The following is a 16895-nucleotide window of genomic DNA, read 5'->3' as shown; positions in this document are numbered from 1 at the left end:
GAGTGATGGAAATCATTGGAGTGATCAAAGCTAGAAGAAGAGAAGAATTCACAATCTGCCAGTGGAAATAGACCATGAACCATTCATGTGCCAATAACTCACAATTTTGTTTTTGTCAAAATCACCAACAGTAGCAGGCTAGAGTTTACATATTTTTGAGCAAACTAAACTAACTTGACAGTCTTATCTATGTAATTATCCCCTAACAGAATTATATTTCTTCTTAAAGAAGCCTATTACATTTTGTCATTTTTGTCTAAAAATAAAAGGCTGAAGGTCCATCTTACCTATTCTTGGGCCAAATGAAGTCTTCATAGTCTCAGTTAAATAATCTTAAATTGCATCATAGATACTCAAACTCTTGGGATTCAGCTGAGCAAAGTTTTCTCAAATGCACCCATCCAACCCCTCTATATATGAATTTGATTCAGTGCTGTTGGCTAGTGGTTTATTTTTTTACGTAGTTGTAGCTTAAAAACTTTCTTCTGTGGCAGGAATTGACAAAGTAGTGCCTGGAGATCTGGTGTATTCTAAACAAACTCCTATGAATCCACTTATAGAAGCTTTTAATCCAGAAACTGAGGAGGATAATGAAAATGATTTTAGCCATATAGATGAGATCTCAGAAATAACACCTCCTGAAGGAAAGGATACTCCAGTGAAGGTAAATCAAAATCTCTATGTTGCCTATTTCGTTTGCACAGGATTTTATGTTGGTGTTTATTTAATTTTATGCCTTTAGACATCTTCCTCATAATTTTCACTTGTAGATTTTTTTAATCATCTTTTATAGGGATAATTACTAATGCCCCCCTATACTATATAGCTTAATTACTGCCTTATCCCCTCTACATTTTGAAATACTAATTCAACCTTAGATATTGCTTGAAATTACTGATGCCTCTACTGTTAAGCTTTGTTAGTTAACTAATGACGTAGCATCTTTGTATTTTTCAAAAACCTCAAAATAACCCTGAAATTATTGTTATTTTTTAAGGATAATTACTAATGCACCATTCTACTATAGCTTAATCAGTAATTGAACACTGCTCTTTCTAAAATTTTAATTGCCGCCCTCACTTCTAACAGTGTGGAAAAACTGTTGAGGTTGTGCAATGTCCATTTTGCCTTTAGTTTAAATTATATTCATTTCAAAAGATGTTATGTTATCAATTAACTAATGGAGCTTAAAGGCAAGGGCATTAGTAATTTGAGGCGAAGTCTAGGGTTGGGTTAGTAATTTAAAAAGGTACAGGGGATAAGATAATAATTAAGCTCATAGTTGTCAAGCCGACGCTTAAGCATCCAAGAGGTCTCTAGTAGCGCTGGGCGACTGTCGCTTTAAGCGGTCGCTACCTGGATGCCTACATGACGCCTTGGGCTCCAAGGCAACCAACCACTTTATTGTTCCTTCTTTTTTTATTTTATTTTTTATACAAAGATACCAATCGAAAGGCTTTTGTTCATCAATTGATTTTATTCCCAATCTGTATGATTCAATTGGTCAAAGAGTCAAAAGTATACTACAGTTCGTTCTAGTTGCTACATAGAATCATATTTAAAAAAAAGAATATAAAAAAGAAAACGAAATAAGTTAAAGAAACCAAAATTTGTTTTCATTCTTCCTTCGTTTTTTTCTCTACATTTGACTGAAGCCTCTGAAAGAGTCAAGTCTTCATCCATGGAATTTCTTCTATGGATTTCCCTCATCGCCAGCAAGTTGCTTCAGTCTCCGGCATCATTCTTCTTCTTCTTCTTCTTCTTCTTATTCTACTCTCTCTCTTTTAACTCTCACTCTCTGACTGGTCGCTGACTCTGCAGTGAGCAAGCGACCACCTCGGGTGGCTGAGTTTCTTCTTCTTCTCAGTTCTCACTTCTTACAGAAAGCTGCTTAGTAACGTCAGTTACTTGTTCTTTTTCCCAAGTATATTGAGTCATCTTTTTCGATGGTTTGGTGGCAGAGAACAACATATTTCTGTAATTCTGTTCTTGTCTTTGCATCTAAACCCCCAGGTTTAGAAAGTGTTTGAAGATATTCTTTTCATATTTCAGTTCTTATCTTTGCATCTAAACCCCTTGGTTTTGAAAGTGTTTGAAGATATTCTATCAGTTTCTGTCTTTATTGGACTTAATAAATATCAGTGAGTTGGTCTTGTACTTTCATCTCAACCAACTGTTAAGTCTACACCTGCTGAGTTATTTGATTCCCATTGTTCTTGATGGTATGCTTTGGGGTCCTCCCAATTTAACATTTTTTTAGGTTATCCTTTCATATTTATCTAATTCATGGCTGTCCCTGAAAATTTCTAGTTCATTATGTCTGCTTTTCTTTAAGTTGATGATTGTGGATTAGAACCTGTAAGTGCTGAGTTAACACTAGAATGCCTTGCCCGCCTAAGAATTAACAACATAATGCTTTGACTGCTTAGTGGTCGCCTTGGTGCCTTGGAAGCCCTCCATTGCCTTCGTTGCTTTGACAACCTTGATTAAGCTGTAGTACAAGGGGACATTAGTAAGTCTACCGAATGGCAAAATCGGCATTAAACATCCAACCTCGACAGCCTCTTCACACTGTTAGAAATGAAGGGGGCAATAGTAATTTCATAAAAAGCAAGGTAGTAATTAAGCTATAGTGCTGGAGTTCAACGGTAATGATCCCTTTTTATGTTGTGGGCCACATTGTTTCCAGTGCTATGCAATGATAATCTTGTATGACTATTTCAACTTTGGCCAGACATATAGGTCAAGATGAAAGTTCCGTTGAAACTTATATTGGTTGCTTCTGCATTTTTCTTCTATTCTATCTGTTGACAGATCTTGAATTCAGAGGATCTACTTGGAGACAGCTATAAAATTGATGATGTCATACTTCCATTACCTGGGTGAGAGCAGCTGAGAAACCCCTATCAGATACATCTAGATCCTACTTGTCATTAGCATTAAACTGAAATGTTCTTTCATTTTTTCCTTTATCTTTGGCAGCTCAAGGGTAATTTACCCAACAAACGAAATTGCTGAAGTATATCATGATCTGGCAAAGAAGGTGCATGATTTCCTTACTGCTACGATTTCTGATCTATATGGCAGTAGTGTTTTCTTTTCACTTCCTTGGTTCTAATGGCCCAAAATTTATTATTTACTTGAGAGTTTTCACATGCTTCGTGATTCACAGTTTGGGTTTTTTGTTGCTGAAGTTCATGTCTATCTAATGAAAATTATTTTAAAATTTACATAAATATAGAAAATTAATTTTGAATGTGTTATAAACATCCCAAAGTCTCTAAAAAATAAAAAGACAAATAAAAAAGACAAATTCAGCCTCAGAATCATGTCCCAAAATTTTCTACAAATTTCCATGCTGATGTTCTGATGTGAACCATAATTCAGCACCTTGCTGAAACCCTGGCATTGGCCCCAAGGCCCAACCAAGATGGTGCATCTAGGGCTGGCCAAACCCAAGGGGTAATTTAGTCGATTTCAGCCCTAATTATCTGCTGGAATTTAATTTCAGAATTTGCTTCTTTGTTTTCAGAGTCTTCTTTTGTTTAGAAGTCTTGATTTGATTTCTTAAGTCTTTAGGAGTCTTTCTTTAAAGTCGGATTTAAGTTAGTCTTTTATTTCAAGAGGAGTTCTTTTAACTTACGTGATTGTTAATTAGTTGTAAAAGGATATCCTTACTTATAAAGGAAACCCTAGTTAAGTTGGTTGAGTCTAATAGAGTCTCCCAGTTTGAGTTAAGTTCTTTTTTTATGTAAGGCTATAAATAAGCCACAGCCTATGTTGTAAACAACAGTTATCATTGAATAAGAATTGGATATTGTTTGTGGGAAACAGTTCATTTTCTTTGTGACGGCTATGGCGGATTTTTAGATCGTTGGAGTCAATGCAGCATTCCATCCTCAAGTTCTAGCAGCTTCCATCCTCAAGTTCTAGCAGCAGAATTGAATCCAAGTGAGTACAACAGCCAAGAAACCCCTTCCCCTCCCATCGCAGCCACCAAGAACCCCCTTCCACCACCATGATCCTCTCTAAACCCTTTCCCCACTCCTACAATACCCATAGGCAGCACCCCCACCCTCCCTTACACCTTGAGGCACCCCTCCCCCTTCCTTTTCTCTCTCTTGGGCCCTCTTTGACCTGAGGCAGAAGTTCAAGAAAGAAACAACTGAAAAGAAAAGAGAAGAATAGAAGAAAAGAAAGGAAGGAGAAGAGAAAATAAAGAAAAGAAGAATCAAGAAAGACTGCCAAAAATTCTTCAAGCGTCCAAGAAACCTTCCTATCTCTTTATCCGTCCCTTTCTCATCATCCCTAAACCTTCCAATACCTAACCTCTTGGTTCCCAATTTCCCTTTGGGTCCCATATCCATTACATCATCATCCAATTTGGGTTTGTTAAAACCTAAAATTTCCCCAAACAATCCTTTCACTTTTTGTTGCCTAAGTCCCACAACCCAAACCATCCCAAGATCATCCCTAAAAGCTTCCCACACCCAACCGTAGGTTTCTTAGGAAGCATTGATACACCCTATATCTCCTTTTTACTTCCCACTTGTCCTATTATCAAATAAACCATCCCATCTGGGGTTTCGACTGTTTCGTTGAAACCCTAAACCTTCCCATATTTTGTGTCAACCAAAGTCTTTAACCTGAAATTTAACCGTACTATCCATTTGATTGCTGGAAGATTATGGGCAAACCCTCAATTTTAAGGAAACCATCCTTGGGACCTTAACCCTAAAATTGGGCTTTACATCAATTGTTGTAGAGCTGCAATTTCCAGCAATTCCTAGTACCCCCATATCAGAGCAATAGATTTAGAGTTATAGATGGAGGAATAGTAGCCAAAACATGGAGGAATCAACTATAGACTACTTCCAATCTCTCCATTGTATGCTCAGAGGGATAAGGAACTACACAAACCTCCAGAGATGTACGAATTGGGAACATATGATGGTGTCAATGACCTTTAGGTATTCTATGAGTGGCTCTATGATCTTGATCACTATTTTCATCGGTGTTATTATTTAAAGAATAGCAAGATGGGGTTTGCATATAATCAGCTGATTGAATATGCTCGAGAACAGCTGAACCACAAAGGAGACGATTGAGGTACGAAGGTAATGAGCTTAACACTGAAGAATAGATGTCAAAAGCTTGGAGCAATCTATTCTTCCCACTAGAGAACCAAACTAGGCAACACAAATGACCTCACTATCTCCACCAAAAGTTTGCAAAATCTGATGGACAAAACCAAGAGGATTGGTACAGAGGAGAAAGAAACAGGGTAATCACATCAGGAAACTTAGGCATGAGAACCCTTTGTTTGAAGATATTGAGAGGTCCCATCATCATTCTCCATCCACTTTGGAAGAGCTCAGTAGGTCTTACTACTTTTGTGAATGACCAAGAGTTACACTACCACTAGAGTATTGTCCATAGAAGGGATCCTCCATCCACCAATGCCTTCACATTGTTTCCATACCCTCCTAGGACTTGACCACAACGTAACATGCTATACCAACAATGGCAACCCAAACTACTACAACAAGGATCACCTAGCCAGCAAGTGTCCTTAAAGAAGGGGAGATGCAGTCTCCCAAATCCACCAACCAATCCCTCCAGATGAAGTGTAGTGTCCACTTCTAGAAGCAGCCCCAGAAGAAGTCTTTGATGAAGGAGGACACTTGGACAGCCATCCAGGATCCGGATGAGGTAGTAGAAAGTACAATGATGCTGCCCATGCCTTCAAGAGTAATGATAGAGGAGCTCCAAAGAGGCCACAAGGTCAAAATCATGGAAGACCAAGAGGAGGCCCTAGCCCTTGAAGACAAGGTCATACTAGATGCAATCATGACCAGTATTTAAATTACGTAATTTGATCATGAATAGCCCCTTTGGTGGAGATGTCGTTGGCCCTACCCCAACCCCTGGTTGTACTGTCAACCAGTGTGAGCAAGGTAACCACGCACATGCGCCTTTTGATAGTCATTCTGTTGGAAGACGCACGCTTGACTCCTCCGCAACAGAGAAAGTACCTCTGCAATAATCAACAAGAGTCTTCAAAAGACTTCTAGCCAAACTGAATCACAAGTCTTCTAACTTTCGATAACCTTCGGATAGTGTCCCGGATAACACCAACTCACTAGACGAAGAGGTGATAAGGCTGCCCGCTAGGGTGATGGAATCAAGGTACCCAACCGAGTGTCATAGGCTTGACGGATTGATTTTCGTAGTCCTGTTGGCCATGGGGGTCACAGACACCCCTAGTGCCGATTTCTGTACATGTGAACACTATGGCACCCGACTAAGTAAGAGATCTAACCCTGTTCTTATAAGAAGAAGACCGTGGGAGAACTTCCTAAGTCATGGAAGACTAGGAGGAGGCCCTAGCCCTCGAAGACAAGGTCATACTAGATGCAAAGAATGCCTTCAAAAAGTATAATGACATGGCCAAAGTAACAACACCAGCTGAAGACACGCCTAAGAAAGTAAATCCTGTACGTGAAGATCACCATGCCCTTGATATTATAGTGAAAGAGTTTCAAAGAAACACTTAGCCTCTATTCCACACTACATTGGACCCACCCTTGACCTCATAGGGTATCTTCAACGAACCACATTAGTAGTACACAGCGGAGCGTGGTGGACAAAAGAACTACAGGGGCATCGCCGATCACTCTAACCCTGTATTTCATGTCTTCATCATATGTCCTTGGTACTTTGAAAAGAAGGCTCCTAGACTAGAGGATTACATCCCTCGCCCTATCAATTTCCTAGAGTTCTGTCTTGGAGCAGTACTGGCAGCAACATGTCTCCACTGCAGGATGCGAGAACAAGTCTACACTAGAGATTTTCAGAGAATCAAATCAGTAGCATTCAATCAGCACATTTATCAGGAGATGATTGCTTTCAAGAAGGGGAGAACTGATGCGAACCAGAACTCACCACCTTGCTGAAAACCTGGTTTGGGCCCCAAGGCCCAACCAAGATGGTGCATCTAGCGCTGGCTAAACCCTAAAAGGGGTAATTTGGTCAATTCCAGCTCTAATTATCTGCTGGAATTTAATTTCAGATTTTTTCTTTATTTTCAGGGTCTTGTTTTGTTTAGAAGTCTTGATTTGTGAGTTGAGTTCTTAAGTCCTTAGGAGTCTTTCTTTAAAGTTGGACTCTTGTAAATAAATTAGTCTTTTATTTCAAGATGATTTGTTTTAACTTATGTGGTTTTTATTTGTTAATTAGTTGTAAAAGGGTATCCTAATAAAAGAAACCCTAGTTAAGTTGGTTAAGTCCAAATAGAGACTCCCAGTTTGAGTTAAGTTCTTTTTTATGCAAGGCTATAAATAAGCCAGCCTATGGTTGTAAATGGCAGTCTACATTGAATAAGGATTGAATTTTGTTTGTGAAAAACAGGTTGTGGTTCTCTTTGGGAGGGCTGCAGCGGATTTTCAGATCTTTAGAGTCACTTGCAGCATTCCATCCTCAAGTTCCAGCAGCCAATCAACAACTCCGGCAGCAGAACTGAATCCAAGTGAGTACATCAGCCAAGAAACCCCTTCCCCTCCATTGTAGCCAGCAAGAATCCCCTCCTACCCCCTGCGATCCTCTCAGAAACTTTCCCCACCCCTACAATATCCATAGGCGGCAGCCCCACCCTCCCCCACACCTTGTGGCACCCCTCCCCCTTCTCTTTCTGTCTCTCGGCTCCTCTGTGACCTGTGGCAGAATTACAAGGAAGTAAAAACAGAAAAGAAAAGAGAAGACAATAAAAAAAGAAAAAATAAAAGAGAAAGAAGAAGAGAAAATAAAGAAAAGAAAGGAAGGAAAAAAAAATTAAGAAAGATTGCCAAGAATTCTTCAAGCATTCAAGAAACCTGCTCATCTCTTTATCCATCCCTTCCTCATCATCCCTAAACTTTTCCTTACCTAACCGATGGGTTCCCAATTTCCCTATAGGTCCCATATCCATTACATCATCATCCAAATTTGTGTTTGTTAAAACCCTAAAATTTCCCCAAACCATCCCAAGATCATCCCTCAAACCTCCCCACATCTAACCGTAGTTTTCTTAGAAGTTTTGATGCAATCCATATATCCTTGCCACATATCCTAATATCAAATAAGCCATCTCATCTTGGGTTTGTTCAAAACCCTAACTCTTCCCATATTTCTGTGTTAACTAAATTCTTTAACCCAAAATGTAGCCATGCAATCCATTTGATTGCTAAAAGATTATTGAGCAAACCCTCAATTTTTAGGGAAACCATCCTTGGAACCTTAACCCTAAAATTGGGTTCACATCATATGTTCGGTGATGCTTGGAAAATTCAAAATGCAAGAAGACTCGTATGTCCTCTCTCATCAGCTCTTGTACCCAATTTCCCCCTTTCCTGAAACTATACAAACTCAAAAATAAGTGAAAACATGAATACATGAATATACATATAATCATTCATTAAAGAAGCTTAAAATGCAAATCGTATAACAATGAATGTGTTGTAATACCTATATATCCCTCTTGTAAGATTCAATCCGAAGTTGCCACCTAATTGAAAGAGATTACTATTCAATCAACCAATGAAGGAAAATCACTCAAAAATCTAGTAACAAAGTGATAGGGCCCCAGGATCACATGTGGAGGATAGAGAAAATTAGGGTTAATTGGGGGGGGGGGTTATAAATAGGGTAAGATGTGAGGAGAAGTTGGGGAATATTTTATGAGAGTGGTTTTGGGCAGCCGTAGGCTGAGGGCAAGAGTGTGCTGCAGTTGGCTGGCACCATTGTAACCAGTTAATGATTGTTTTTCATTATTCTATCAATTAAATAATATTAATTTTCATGTTCGATTTGCCGGTTCGTATCACAAAGTATATGCTACCTTCTCCAAACAAGCTAGCCAAATTTTCTCTCTTCCTCCCACCAACACCCCCCCCCCCCCCCAAAAAAAAAAAAAAAAAAAAAAAAAAAAAAAGGGGGAAAAAATATCCCATAGAAAGGAAGGAAAAAAAAAACCTATTCTAAGTTCATATAATATACTGTGTCAAAGAGGTAGCACAATCTTGTGTTAATGTCTATATAATTACAACTACACACAAAGAGAGAGATCAGATACATGTATGAACTCTAGTTCCATAAGTATGAATATAAACATGAACAATAGTTATGTTGTCCTACATTTATAACTATATAGATATATGTGCCAAGTTTAGACGCTATTGCTTTTATTTTTTCTATTTATCAACCTGAAGGGAAAGATTGATGATCTCTAGCCGAGTTAAAAGATTCATCACTACACAAAAGATCCTGGTAATCCCACCATTAACCATGGTTCAAGAACTGGGTCAAAACTGATAGTTTCAACCTGGATATGTTGGTTTTTTGAAGTGAAGACAAAACCAAGGGTCAAAATCACATATGCATGGTTGCAGTGGGTTCTGATACTGGTTAGAACATATTTTAATGAATTCTCATATCCCAACTTGTGCACCCATATGGATTCACTTATCTTCATCAGAATTTGAAGAAACCTGGCTCAAAACCAAAGTAGGTTTTTATTCGTGCCAAATATCTCTCGAGTAGATGAAGTTATCTTGTAGTTACATGAAAATTTTTGTTTAGATGTCACCAAAAAAAAAAAAAAAAAAAAATTTTCATTTGAGCTTTCCCATTTACCACCAAAACAGATGAATATATTATGGCTTCAGAAACCATAAGAGCAGTAAAAGGTTCCTTCTTTTGATGTTTAAACACTTTTCTACCTTCAGCACAATTATAAACAGAATTGTTGCACGCCAAATTAAGTTTGATGTGGACATAAGGTCTTTTAGCATAAATTAGAGGGAAACAATATTGTATTTATTGGGAAACGGGAAATCCATATCCAAGAACAATATACCCTATTGGGTCAAAACCACAAAGTATTATTTTGGATGTTTTCTGAACTAATGCATGGATTGAATTCAAAATGTCAAAAAATTAAGCAGTGAACAAGAATCAAGAAAAAAGAAGTATTCTGCACCTTGAAACTAGGTGTTGGAGTTGGCATGGAGAAAGTGCCAGTCTTCATTGAGTTATGGCCTAAAGTGGGAAATCTTGGTACTGGTCTGGTTGAAACCAGTTTCAGCACTAATTTCTTGATCCTTACCATTTAACTATAACATAATAATAGAAATATGTGCCCTACTAAGATTGATTTTATAACTTCCTATCCTCTTTCCTAGAGGTCATCATCGAAAGGCTGCTTCATTCTGATTGACATCAGGGTCCAACTATATTGCTATGCCAGAACCTATGTTGAATATTTGAAACAAGTTGACCTCCTTGCTTCTCACATGGCATAGATTGAGAACTCGCAAGATCTTATGAGATATCTCACTTTTTCCAATAGGCATGATGAGATCCTAGGTGAATACAATGGTGCGTATCTTGTAAGGTATCTCAGCTAAGTTGAGATATAGAACTGAGATCAGGGTTTGACTATGTATCGGCTCATCTTGACATATAAGTACCTTCAAAAGATGTCTGGACTCAGCTCGATCAAGTTCTACTGTTTTCTCTGCTGGAAGTTCCGTTTATCACTCTTCAACTCCCAATTTTGATTCTTCGTTGGAGTTGCTGCTGTAGATGTTTGCTACTAAATCTTGCCTACATCTAGAACCAATCTAGTCTGCTTTTAAGCACATCTAAGAGCACGAATTTGAACCTGAATTGCTTTTATAATTGTGCAGTGTTGCTTCTATGCATATTTTGTCTAATTTTTCTCCTTTGAATTCACAATTCAGGATGGTATCAGCTTGACTGAGTGTACACACAACATCAAGTAAGTTAGTGAAGACTATTGTCAAATTTTAGCATCTGCTCGACTTTTTTGCTAACTAGAATTAATGTGGCTGCTCTTATCAGAGAATTCTCGATTACCAGTATGACTGGTGGCTATAGACGGGTTATTCAGAAGCCTATTGATTTTGAATGGTAAATCACTGATCCCTTGTACTTGTTGTTATGACTGGTGATCAGGTCTGGATTATTTCAAGTTTGCAAGCTCATGCCTTTTGTTTTATTTGGTTAAGGGAACTGCTCAACTATACAGATATCAATGTGCCCTTGGCAGTGACTGATTTGGACACTATTGCAAAACATAGATCTGCGAATGGACTTGGAGAAAATGGTTCAACTGATGCAGATAAGCCCAAAGTGATCTCTGTGAACTCTGAGAACTCATCGGAGGATGCCGAAAATGAAATAAAGTCACTGGAAGTTAACATGGCTGATGACGAGAAAGTGCTCCTAGAGTCCAATTCATTTGATACTTCTGATACCAAGGAACCACAGATGGCTCTCAAATTTAGCTTCACTCTTCCCTCCTCTTGCTATGCTACAATGGCCGTGAGGGAGCTTCTGAAGACATCAACATCTGTATGTATTCTCTTATGAGTTTGCACTACTGTTCTCTGTTTCCAAGAACCATGGCCTGAACACTTTATTCCATGAAACTATTGCGATAAAGGACCTATGTGTTTGACATGTCAGAATGGTTATGAACACTAAGCATTCTGGTTATCATGTAATTAACTGTGGAAAATGCAAGTGCATGTTATAAGGAACTACCTTCAAATGGTAAGTTTTAGCTTAAGCCTTTTGCAAAGATTTACAGTGTAGAGAAAAATTGGAGCATTCATCTAAAGGCATGTCCAACTTCTTTGTGATCACTCTGCAGCTTTCTCCATTAAGCATAGAAGCAGTCAATTTTGAAAACTTCTATTCATATTTCTGATAGGGAAAAATCTTTCTTGGACTGGATTTCCTAATGGCATTAATTCTTATATGATATACAGGCCTGGTTGATAGTTATCTTTTCCATGTGAATGCAGGTGGCTTTCCATAAAACATTGAACCAATGAAGTCATGGAAATGTAGGATATATGAAATTTTCTTAGTGTATATCTGGAAGAAAGAAAAGCAAAAGGTAGTGACATACAGAGGATGAGGGATGGCTGGAAAAGTTCAGGTAAGATGTACTTCTCTCCCATAAGAAATGGAACAGTCTAATACAGCTAACTCACTGCTAAATTAAGGGTGTTAAGTTTTAGACCCAATCGAACTAGCCTGTGGCCAAACCGAGGCTTACTAGATTGGATACGGGCCGAGGGATAAACCGAACAGTTTTGAAGTGGTTTGGTCCCACTTGTTAGTGGCCTGTTAGACCGAACTATTACTCGGACTGAACGATTATAATTAGGGATAATTACTGTTGCCCCCTTGTACTTAGATTTTATTACTACTTTATCCCCTGTACTTTTTAAAATTACTATTCCACCCTTTAACTTTGTCTACAATTACTAATGCCCCCCTACCGTTAAGCTCTGTCAGTTTACTGATGATGTGGCATCTATATATTTGTTCAAAATCCCCAAAATAACCCTGTAATTATCTTTTTACTTATTTGCTCTTTTTTAAGTTATAATACTACCCTTAATAGGAAAAAATTAACTTTAATTTCACTTTTCTTTTTAAAAAAAAAAACCACCAAATAAAGGAAAGATGTGATTTTTTTTCTCTAAAAATAAATCACCAAATAAAGGAAATATGTAATTAAATAGAAACTAAAATATTAAGAAATATCAAATTTAATTTAAAGCTAAAAGTTGAAAATCACTTAATATATGCTGACCATTATGTATGTTATCAAATTTTCTATCAATTAGATCTTATATGCTAATTTGTTTGTAAAACTTCCATCATGGTGATTATGAAAAATTTAAGTGGAATGTGAAAGTTTCAACAATCATAAGTATGTGGTCCCACCAAATCCAAAACTAATTCTAAAAGATAAGATTTTAAGGATATAATTGACATGCAATATAGTTTCTATAAATGAGAGTAATGCCATATTTTTACTTCTTAATTTAAAGGGCAAAATAGACATTTCAAATTTAATGTTAACAGCCACTTAACACGATTAGAAGTGAGGGGGGCAATAGTAATTTCACAAAGAAGGGGGTTTGATTAGTAATAAAACCAAAGTATAAGGGGGCAATAGTAATTATCCCTTATAATTATGCTGTCTTATTAACTGTGTTAAAATGATATTTTTTTTATGTTTCTGCATTGATATCTCATGTATTATTTTTAATAAGATTTTGAGTTCATTTATTGTCTAAAGAGGTTAAAGAAGTTAAAGAGATGGGTTCGTTTGGATCTTAAGCCCAAGAGGCAAGATCCAAGACTCGTACAGTTTTTAATTTGAAATGGGCTATAGTGGTTTGATGACAGGTTGGTGGTTTCAAAACTGATCCAACCCGATTCCCAACCGTTCCCGGACCCAAACCGCATCAAGCTGAAACCACTATTTTACAAATGGTCCATGTTTGGGCTTGGTATTTTCAGCCCGAAACCATTAAAGCCCTGGCTGAAACCGCTCCAAACAGAACCATTGACATCCCTAAGCTAAAATGAAACTAAACATTAATGTACTAATAGTTTGATCTCTGATAGATTGGTCTCCAATGCTTCACTATTTACTATGCTATATGTTCTGTCAATTCAAAGCCTGCTTTTATGACTTATGTATCCTGAACTGTCCAAAATTAGTGTGTTAATCTGAGGGATACCATCTTGTGTGACATTACTTCAAAATCAAGAGTGTTATTATTAAATGAAAATGAGTGAAGATAAAGAAACTAAATAGTACTTATTCAAGATTTCATCAAATTAACCCCTTGAATATGTACCTCTAGAATGCATATTGAGGTTGAGCATGCTGGTTTCTAGCCTTCATGCATATGTTGCACTAGGAGATCAGGTTGTGCTTATTTGTTCTGCCCCGACTCTCCAGCCACGAAGCTAACCTAGATTTTCGTTCAGCATGTAGTGGAGGTGGGTTTAACCTTTCTAAAATTGTCACAGCATTATTATGTAACATTAGTCAGTACTCCAGCAGAGGGAAAGGTAGAATCTAACCTTTTGCAAGCTGGTATAATGTGTGGTTGGCATTGAGTGGTAAATTTGATACCAGGCGGTCGGATGTAGCCTCAGAAAGACTGAGGGCCGGTTAACAGGATCTTTATTTGAAAGATTTTGGACTCTAAGATGAGTGTAAAACAAAATGGGAATTTTCATTTTTCTTTGCCTTTATTCTGTTGATAAAACCGTGTTGTTTTACTGTTATCCAACTCATGAATTCCGTATCTTTTATTTTGCATTTTATGTTTGTTATGCTGCTTTTTCCAGGTTCCTGCAACGTTGCAGCATTCGTTTGCTTACAGAAAACCATTATACTTCCGTTGATCCTGAGGTTCGGGGGGCTTCTGGTGTCTGCTATTGCTGCTATTTGTGGAATATCTGCGATATTACACACCATAGATTTCATGGATTGGTGCGTATAAATAATTCCCAGTGGTGGCAAAGAAAAGCAAACTTGTACCACACGCCTAGAACAATTAATAGGCATTTGTTGTGAATGCTGTATTACTTGCAATTTTATTTTGACCCGTCCATTACCCTGGCCTTGAGTGCCATTTGCGTTTTGGGCAATTTTGACAACAGCTGCTCAAGTTTGGACCGCTAGGCCTCACTGAATTTGTCAGGGATGGAGAGGTATGTGTATTATCAATGATGGTTTTATATTGGATAAAAGAATACCTTGCTTGTGTCCAGTGTTGCTTTACATCTAAGCATGATACAGTACTGCCTTAATCTTCAGGATGGTACTTTGTTACTCATATGAAGAAGTGGAAATCTTGTCTTAGATTAATACATGACCATGTGCCCTTACTGGCCAGTGAAGATGTTCAGGCTTCAGAGGCTTTGGTATCACTTTCTCTTGTTCGTATACCATTTACTATGTTCAGGGAAAATGCTTCCTGTCTAAGAACTGCCCATGTTGTCTTGGGAGTCGATTGGTGTTAGTGTTGAAGCATTAATAAGTGTGATATTTCCATGGGTGATCTTGTTCCTTCGTCTCCATGCCATGAAATGGTGCCACTACAATATTTGGGCTTTTATGACGCCTTGTTGCCGTGGACCCAAGAATTTTTCATGGTTAGAGATGTTGCTGACGAGTCACTAGCCAATATGGATTTGTCATGATTTGTTTTTGGCACCAGGACCATTGCAGGGAGGGAAGTTAAAATAACATGGTGTCCCGAGCACTAACCAGAACCCTGTTTATTTGGTTATTCTTTTCATAATGTCTATGTGACACAATGTATGAGCCTAACTTCTATTAGCTGAGTGCATGAATCAGGGTTCAACAATTGATAAGTTCTGTACATACTCTGCTCGAGTTTTGCCTAAAAAATGCTAGTTTTTTATGAGGTTGGCCATAAGAGTGGCCCTAAAGCAATCATAATGGGATTGAATGGCCATAAGTTGAATGGCTTAAAGTTGGGCTTACTGATGCGGACCTGCTTGTCACATGTCTTTTCTTTATCTTTTTTGGGTAGAAAAGCATAAATTTTGAAAACTTGAACAAGCTTGGAGAACTGTAGTAAGGCCTTGTAGTGTTTCTTTATGTTCAGATAATTGGACCTCATAGTTTGACCCCAAAAAAGGACCTCAGAGGTTAAAGGCCTGGCGCATAGACATTTTTCTTTTTGGTGATGGTTTTTGGTCCATGATAATTGGAGTGAAGGAAAAGATTGTATAGCCCTCTGCTACTCCATGGCTTTTTGTTCTTTGTTACTCTGAAGCCTCGTGCTCTTTGAATGAGTTATCAGTCGCAGAAAAAAAAAAGGTTGGACTGAAGGCACTGGGTTAATTCGCTTTAAAGTGGTTAATTAAGTAATTTGGCCATTGATGGTCCTATAATCGGTTGAATGGCTTGAATGGATCACAACTCACAACCTTGCACTAGAAACACCAATTGTTACCAATTTTGCTTCAGTAGTGCCTCATAAATGCGCTTGACCATGCAGCCAGCCGTCCGATCTAATCGTACGGCTGGCATCATCCTCTCATTAAATTAATCAAGTTATATCAAAACCCACCTCATAAAGCTTGTTTGTTCAGTTCGGTTCGGTCTGATGCAAACCCAGTGGTCCGTTTGGGCGGTTCGAGTGGGTTAGTATAAGATTGGTTAATACATTTTATGAGGTATTACATAACCAAACACTATACGTATATACACGAATGTGTAATCGTATAAACAACCAGGTTCAAAACATTTTGAAACTACCCAAAACCCCTGTTCTTCACCCCGCCCATTTCATTTGACTTTTTGGAGCTCTGAACCAAGCTGGAGAAGAAGAACATCAAGAGAAGCTAGCAAGACAGCCACTCAGCTCTTCGTTTTCTTTTCAAATTGAAACCAGTTGCAGAGGGAGAAGACGAAGACGAAGACGTTTATCGTTTTCTTCTTTGCAGAGGGAGAATACGAAGACGAATTTGGGGGTTGCAGCTTGAGACCTGACTTGCGTTGCAGGTGTACTTACCCTTGAACACGCACTTGTAGAGCAGCTCTACAAAGACATTTTCAATCGATATCTTTTGCCCCAATTCTTGTTCTAGGTCAACCTCGAATCCTCTTGTTCTAGGCGATATCCTTCAAATTCAGGTATCCATCATCTCTCCCAATCTCTTTTGTCGATTTTGGCTAACGTTTTCACTACATTTCCTTGTTTGAGAGTGGATGGTTTGGTTCTAAATCTGATAATCGTTCTAAGTCATTCTGTTTCTTCCATTGTAGAGTCCAATATTTTGGGTTTTATAATGATTATTTGGTCCAGTATATGGGAAATAGAAATACTACCCCTCATCTCATGGCGTGAATACACACACAAATTTTTTGTGCCTTCTAGAATGCTTAACTTCAAAGATGGTACATGAAGTGCTTCTATTAGCCTATCTTTTTCTCTATATGAGTTTGCCACTTCTACAGCTCTCACATTAGTTATATGATT

General features: G+C 38.0%; 1 protein-coding gene across 1 annotated transcript in view; it reads left to right on the top strand.

The window, feature by feature from the left end:
• LOC149028625 (Pseudouridine synthase family protein) overlaps nt 1–15518 on the top strand; it is a 40968-nt gene extending 25450 nt beyond the window's left edge. The window contains exons 14-21 of the mRNA XM_089138370.1: nt 495–664; nt 2815–2882; nt 2983–3043; nt 10779–10816; nt 10900–10968; nt 11067–11412; nt 11868–12004; nt 14227–15518. Coding sequence (XP_088994496.1) covers nt 495–664; nt 2815–2882; nt 2983–3043; nt 10779–10816; nt 10900–10968; nt 11067–11412; nt 11868–11897 — 782 coding nt within the window. The 3' untranslated portion in view covers nt 11898–12004; nt 14227–15518. The remainder of the gene's footprint in view (nt 1–494; nt 665–2814; nt 2883–2982; nt 3044–10778; nt 10817–10899; nt 10969–11066; nt 11413–11867; nt 12005–14226) is intronic.
• The last annotated feature ends 1377 nt before the right edge of the window (nt 15519–16895 follow it).

Source organism: Hakea prostrata, chromosome 1 (genome assembly GCF_041222555.1).
Source record: "Hakea prostrata isolate BN-2017 chromosome 1, UWA_Hpros_2, whole genome shotgun sequence".
Lineage (NCBI taxonomy): Eukaryota > Viridiplantae > Streptophyta > Magnoliopsida > Proteales > Proteaceae > Hakea > Hakea prostrata.
The sequence above is the reverse complement of the archived record's forward strand: the minus strand, read 5'-3'. Positions and strand labels throughout refer to the sequence as shown.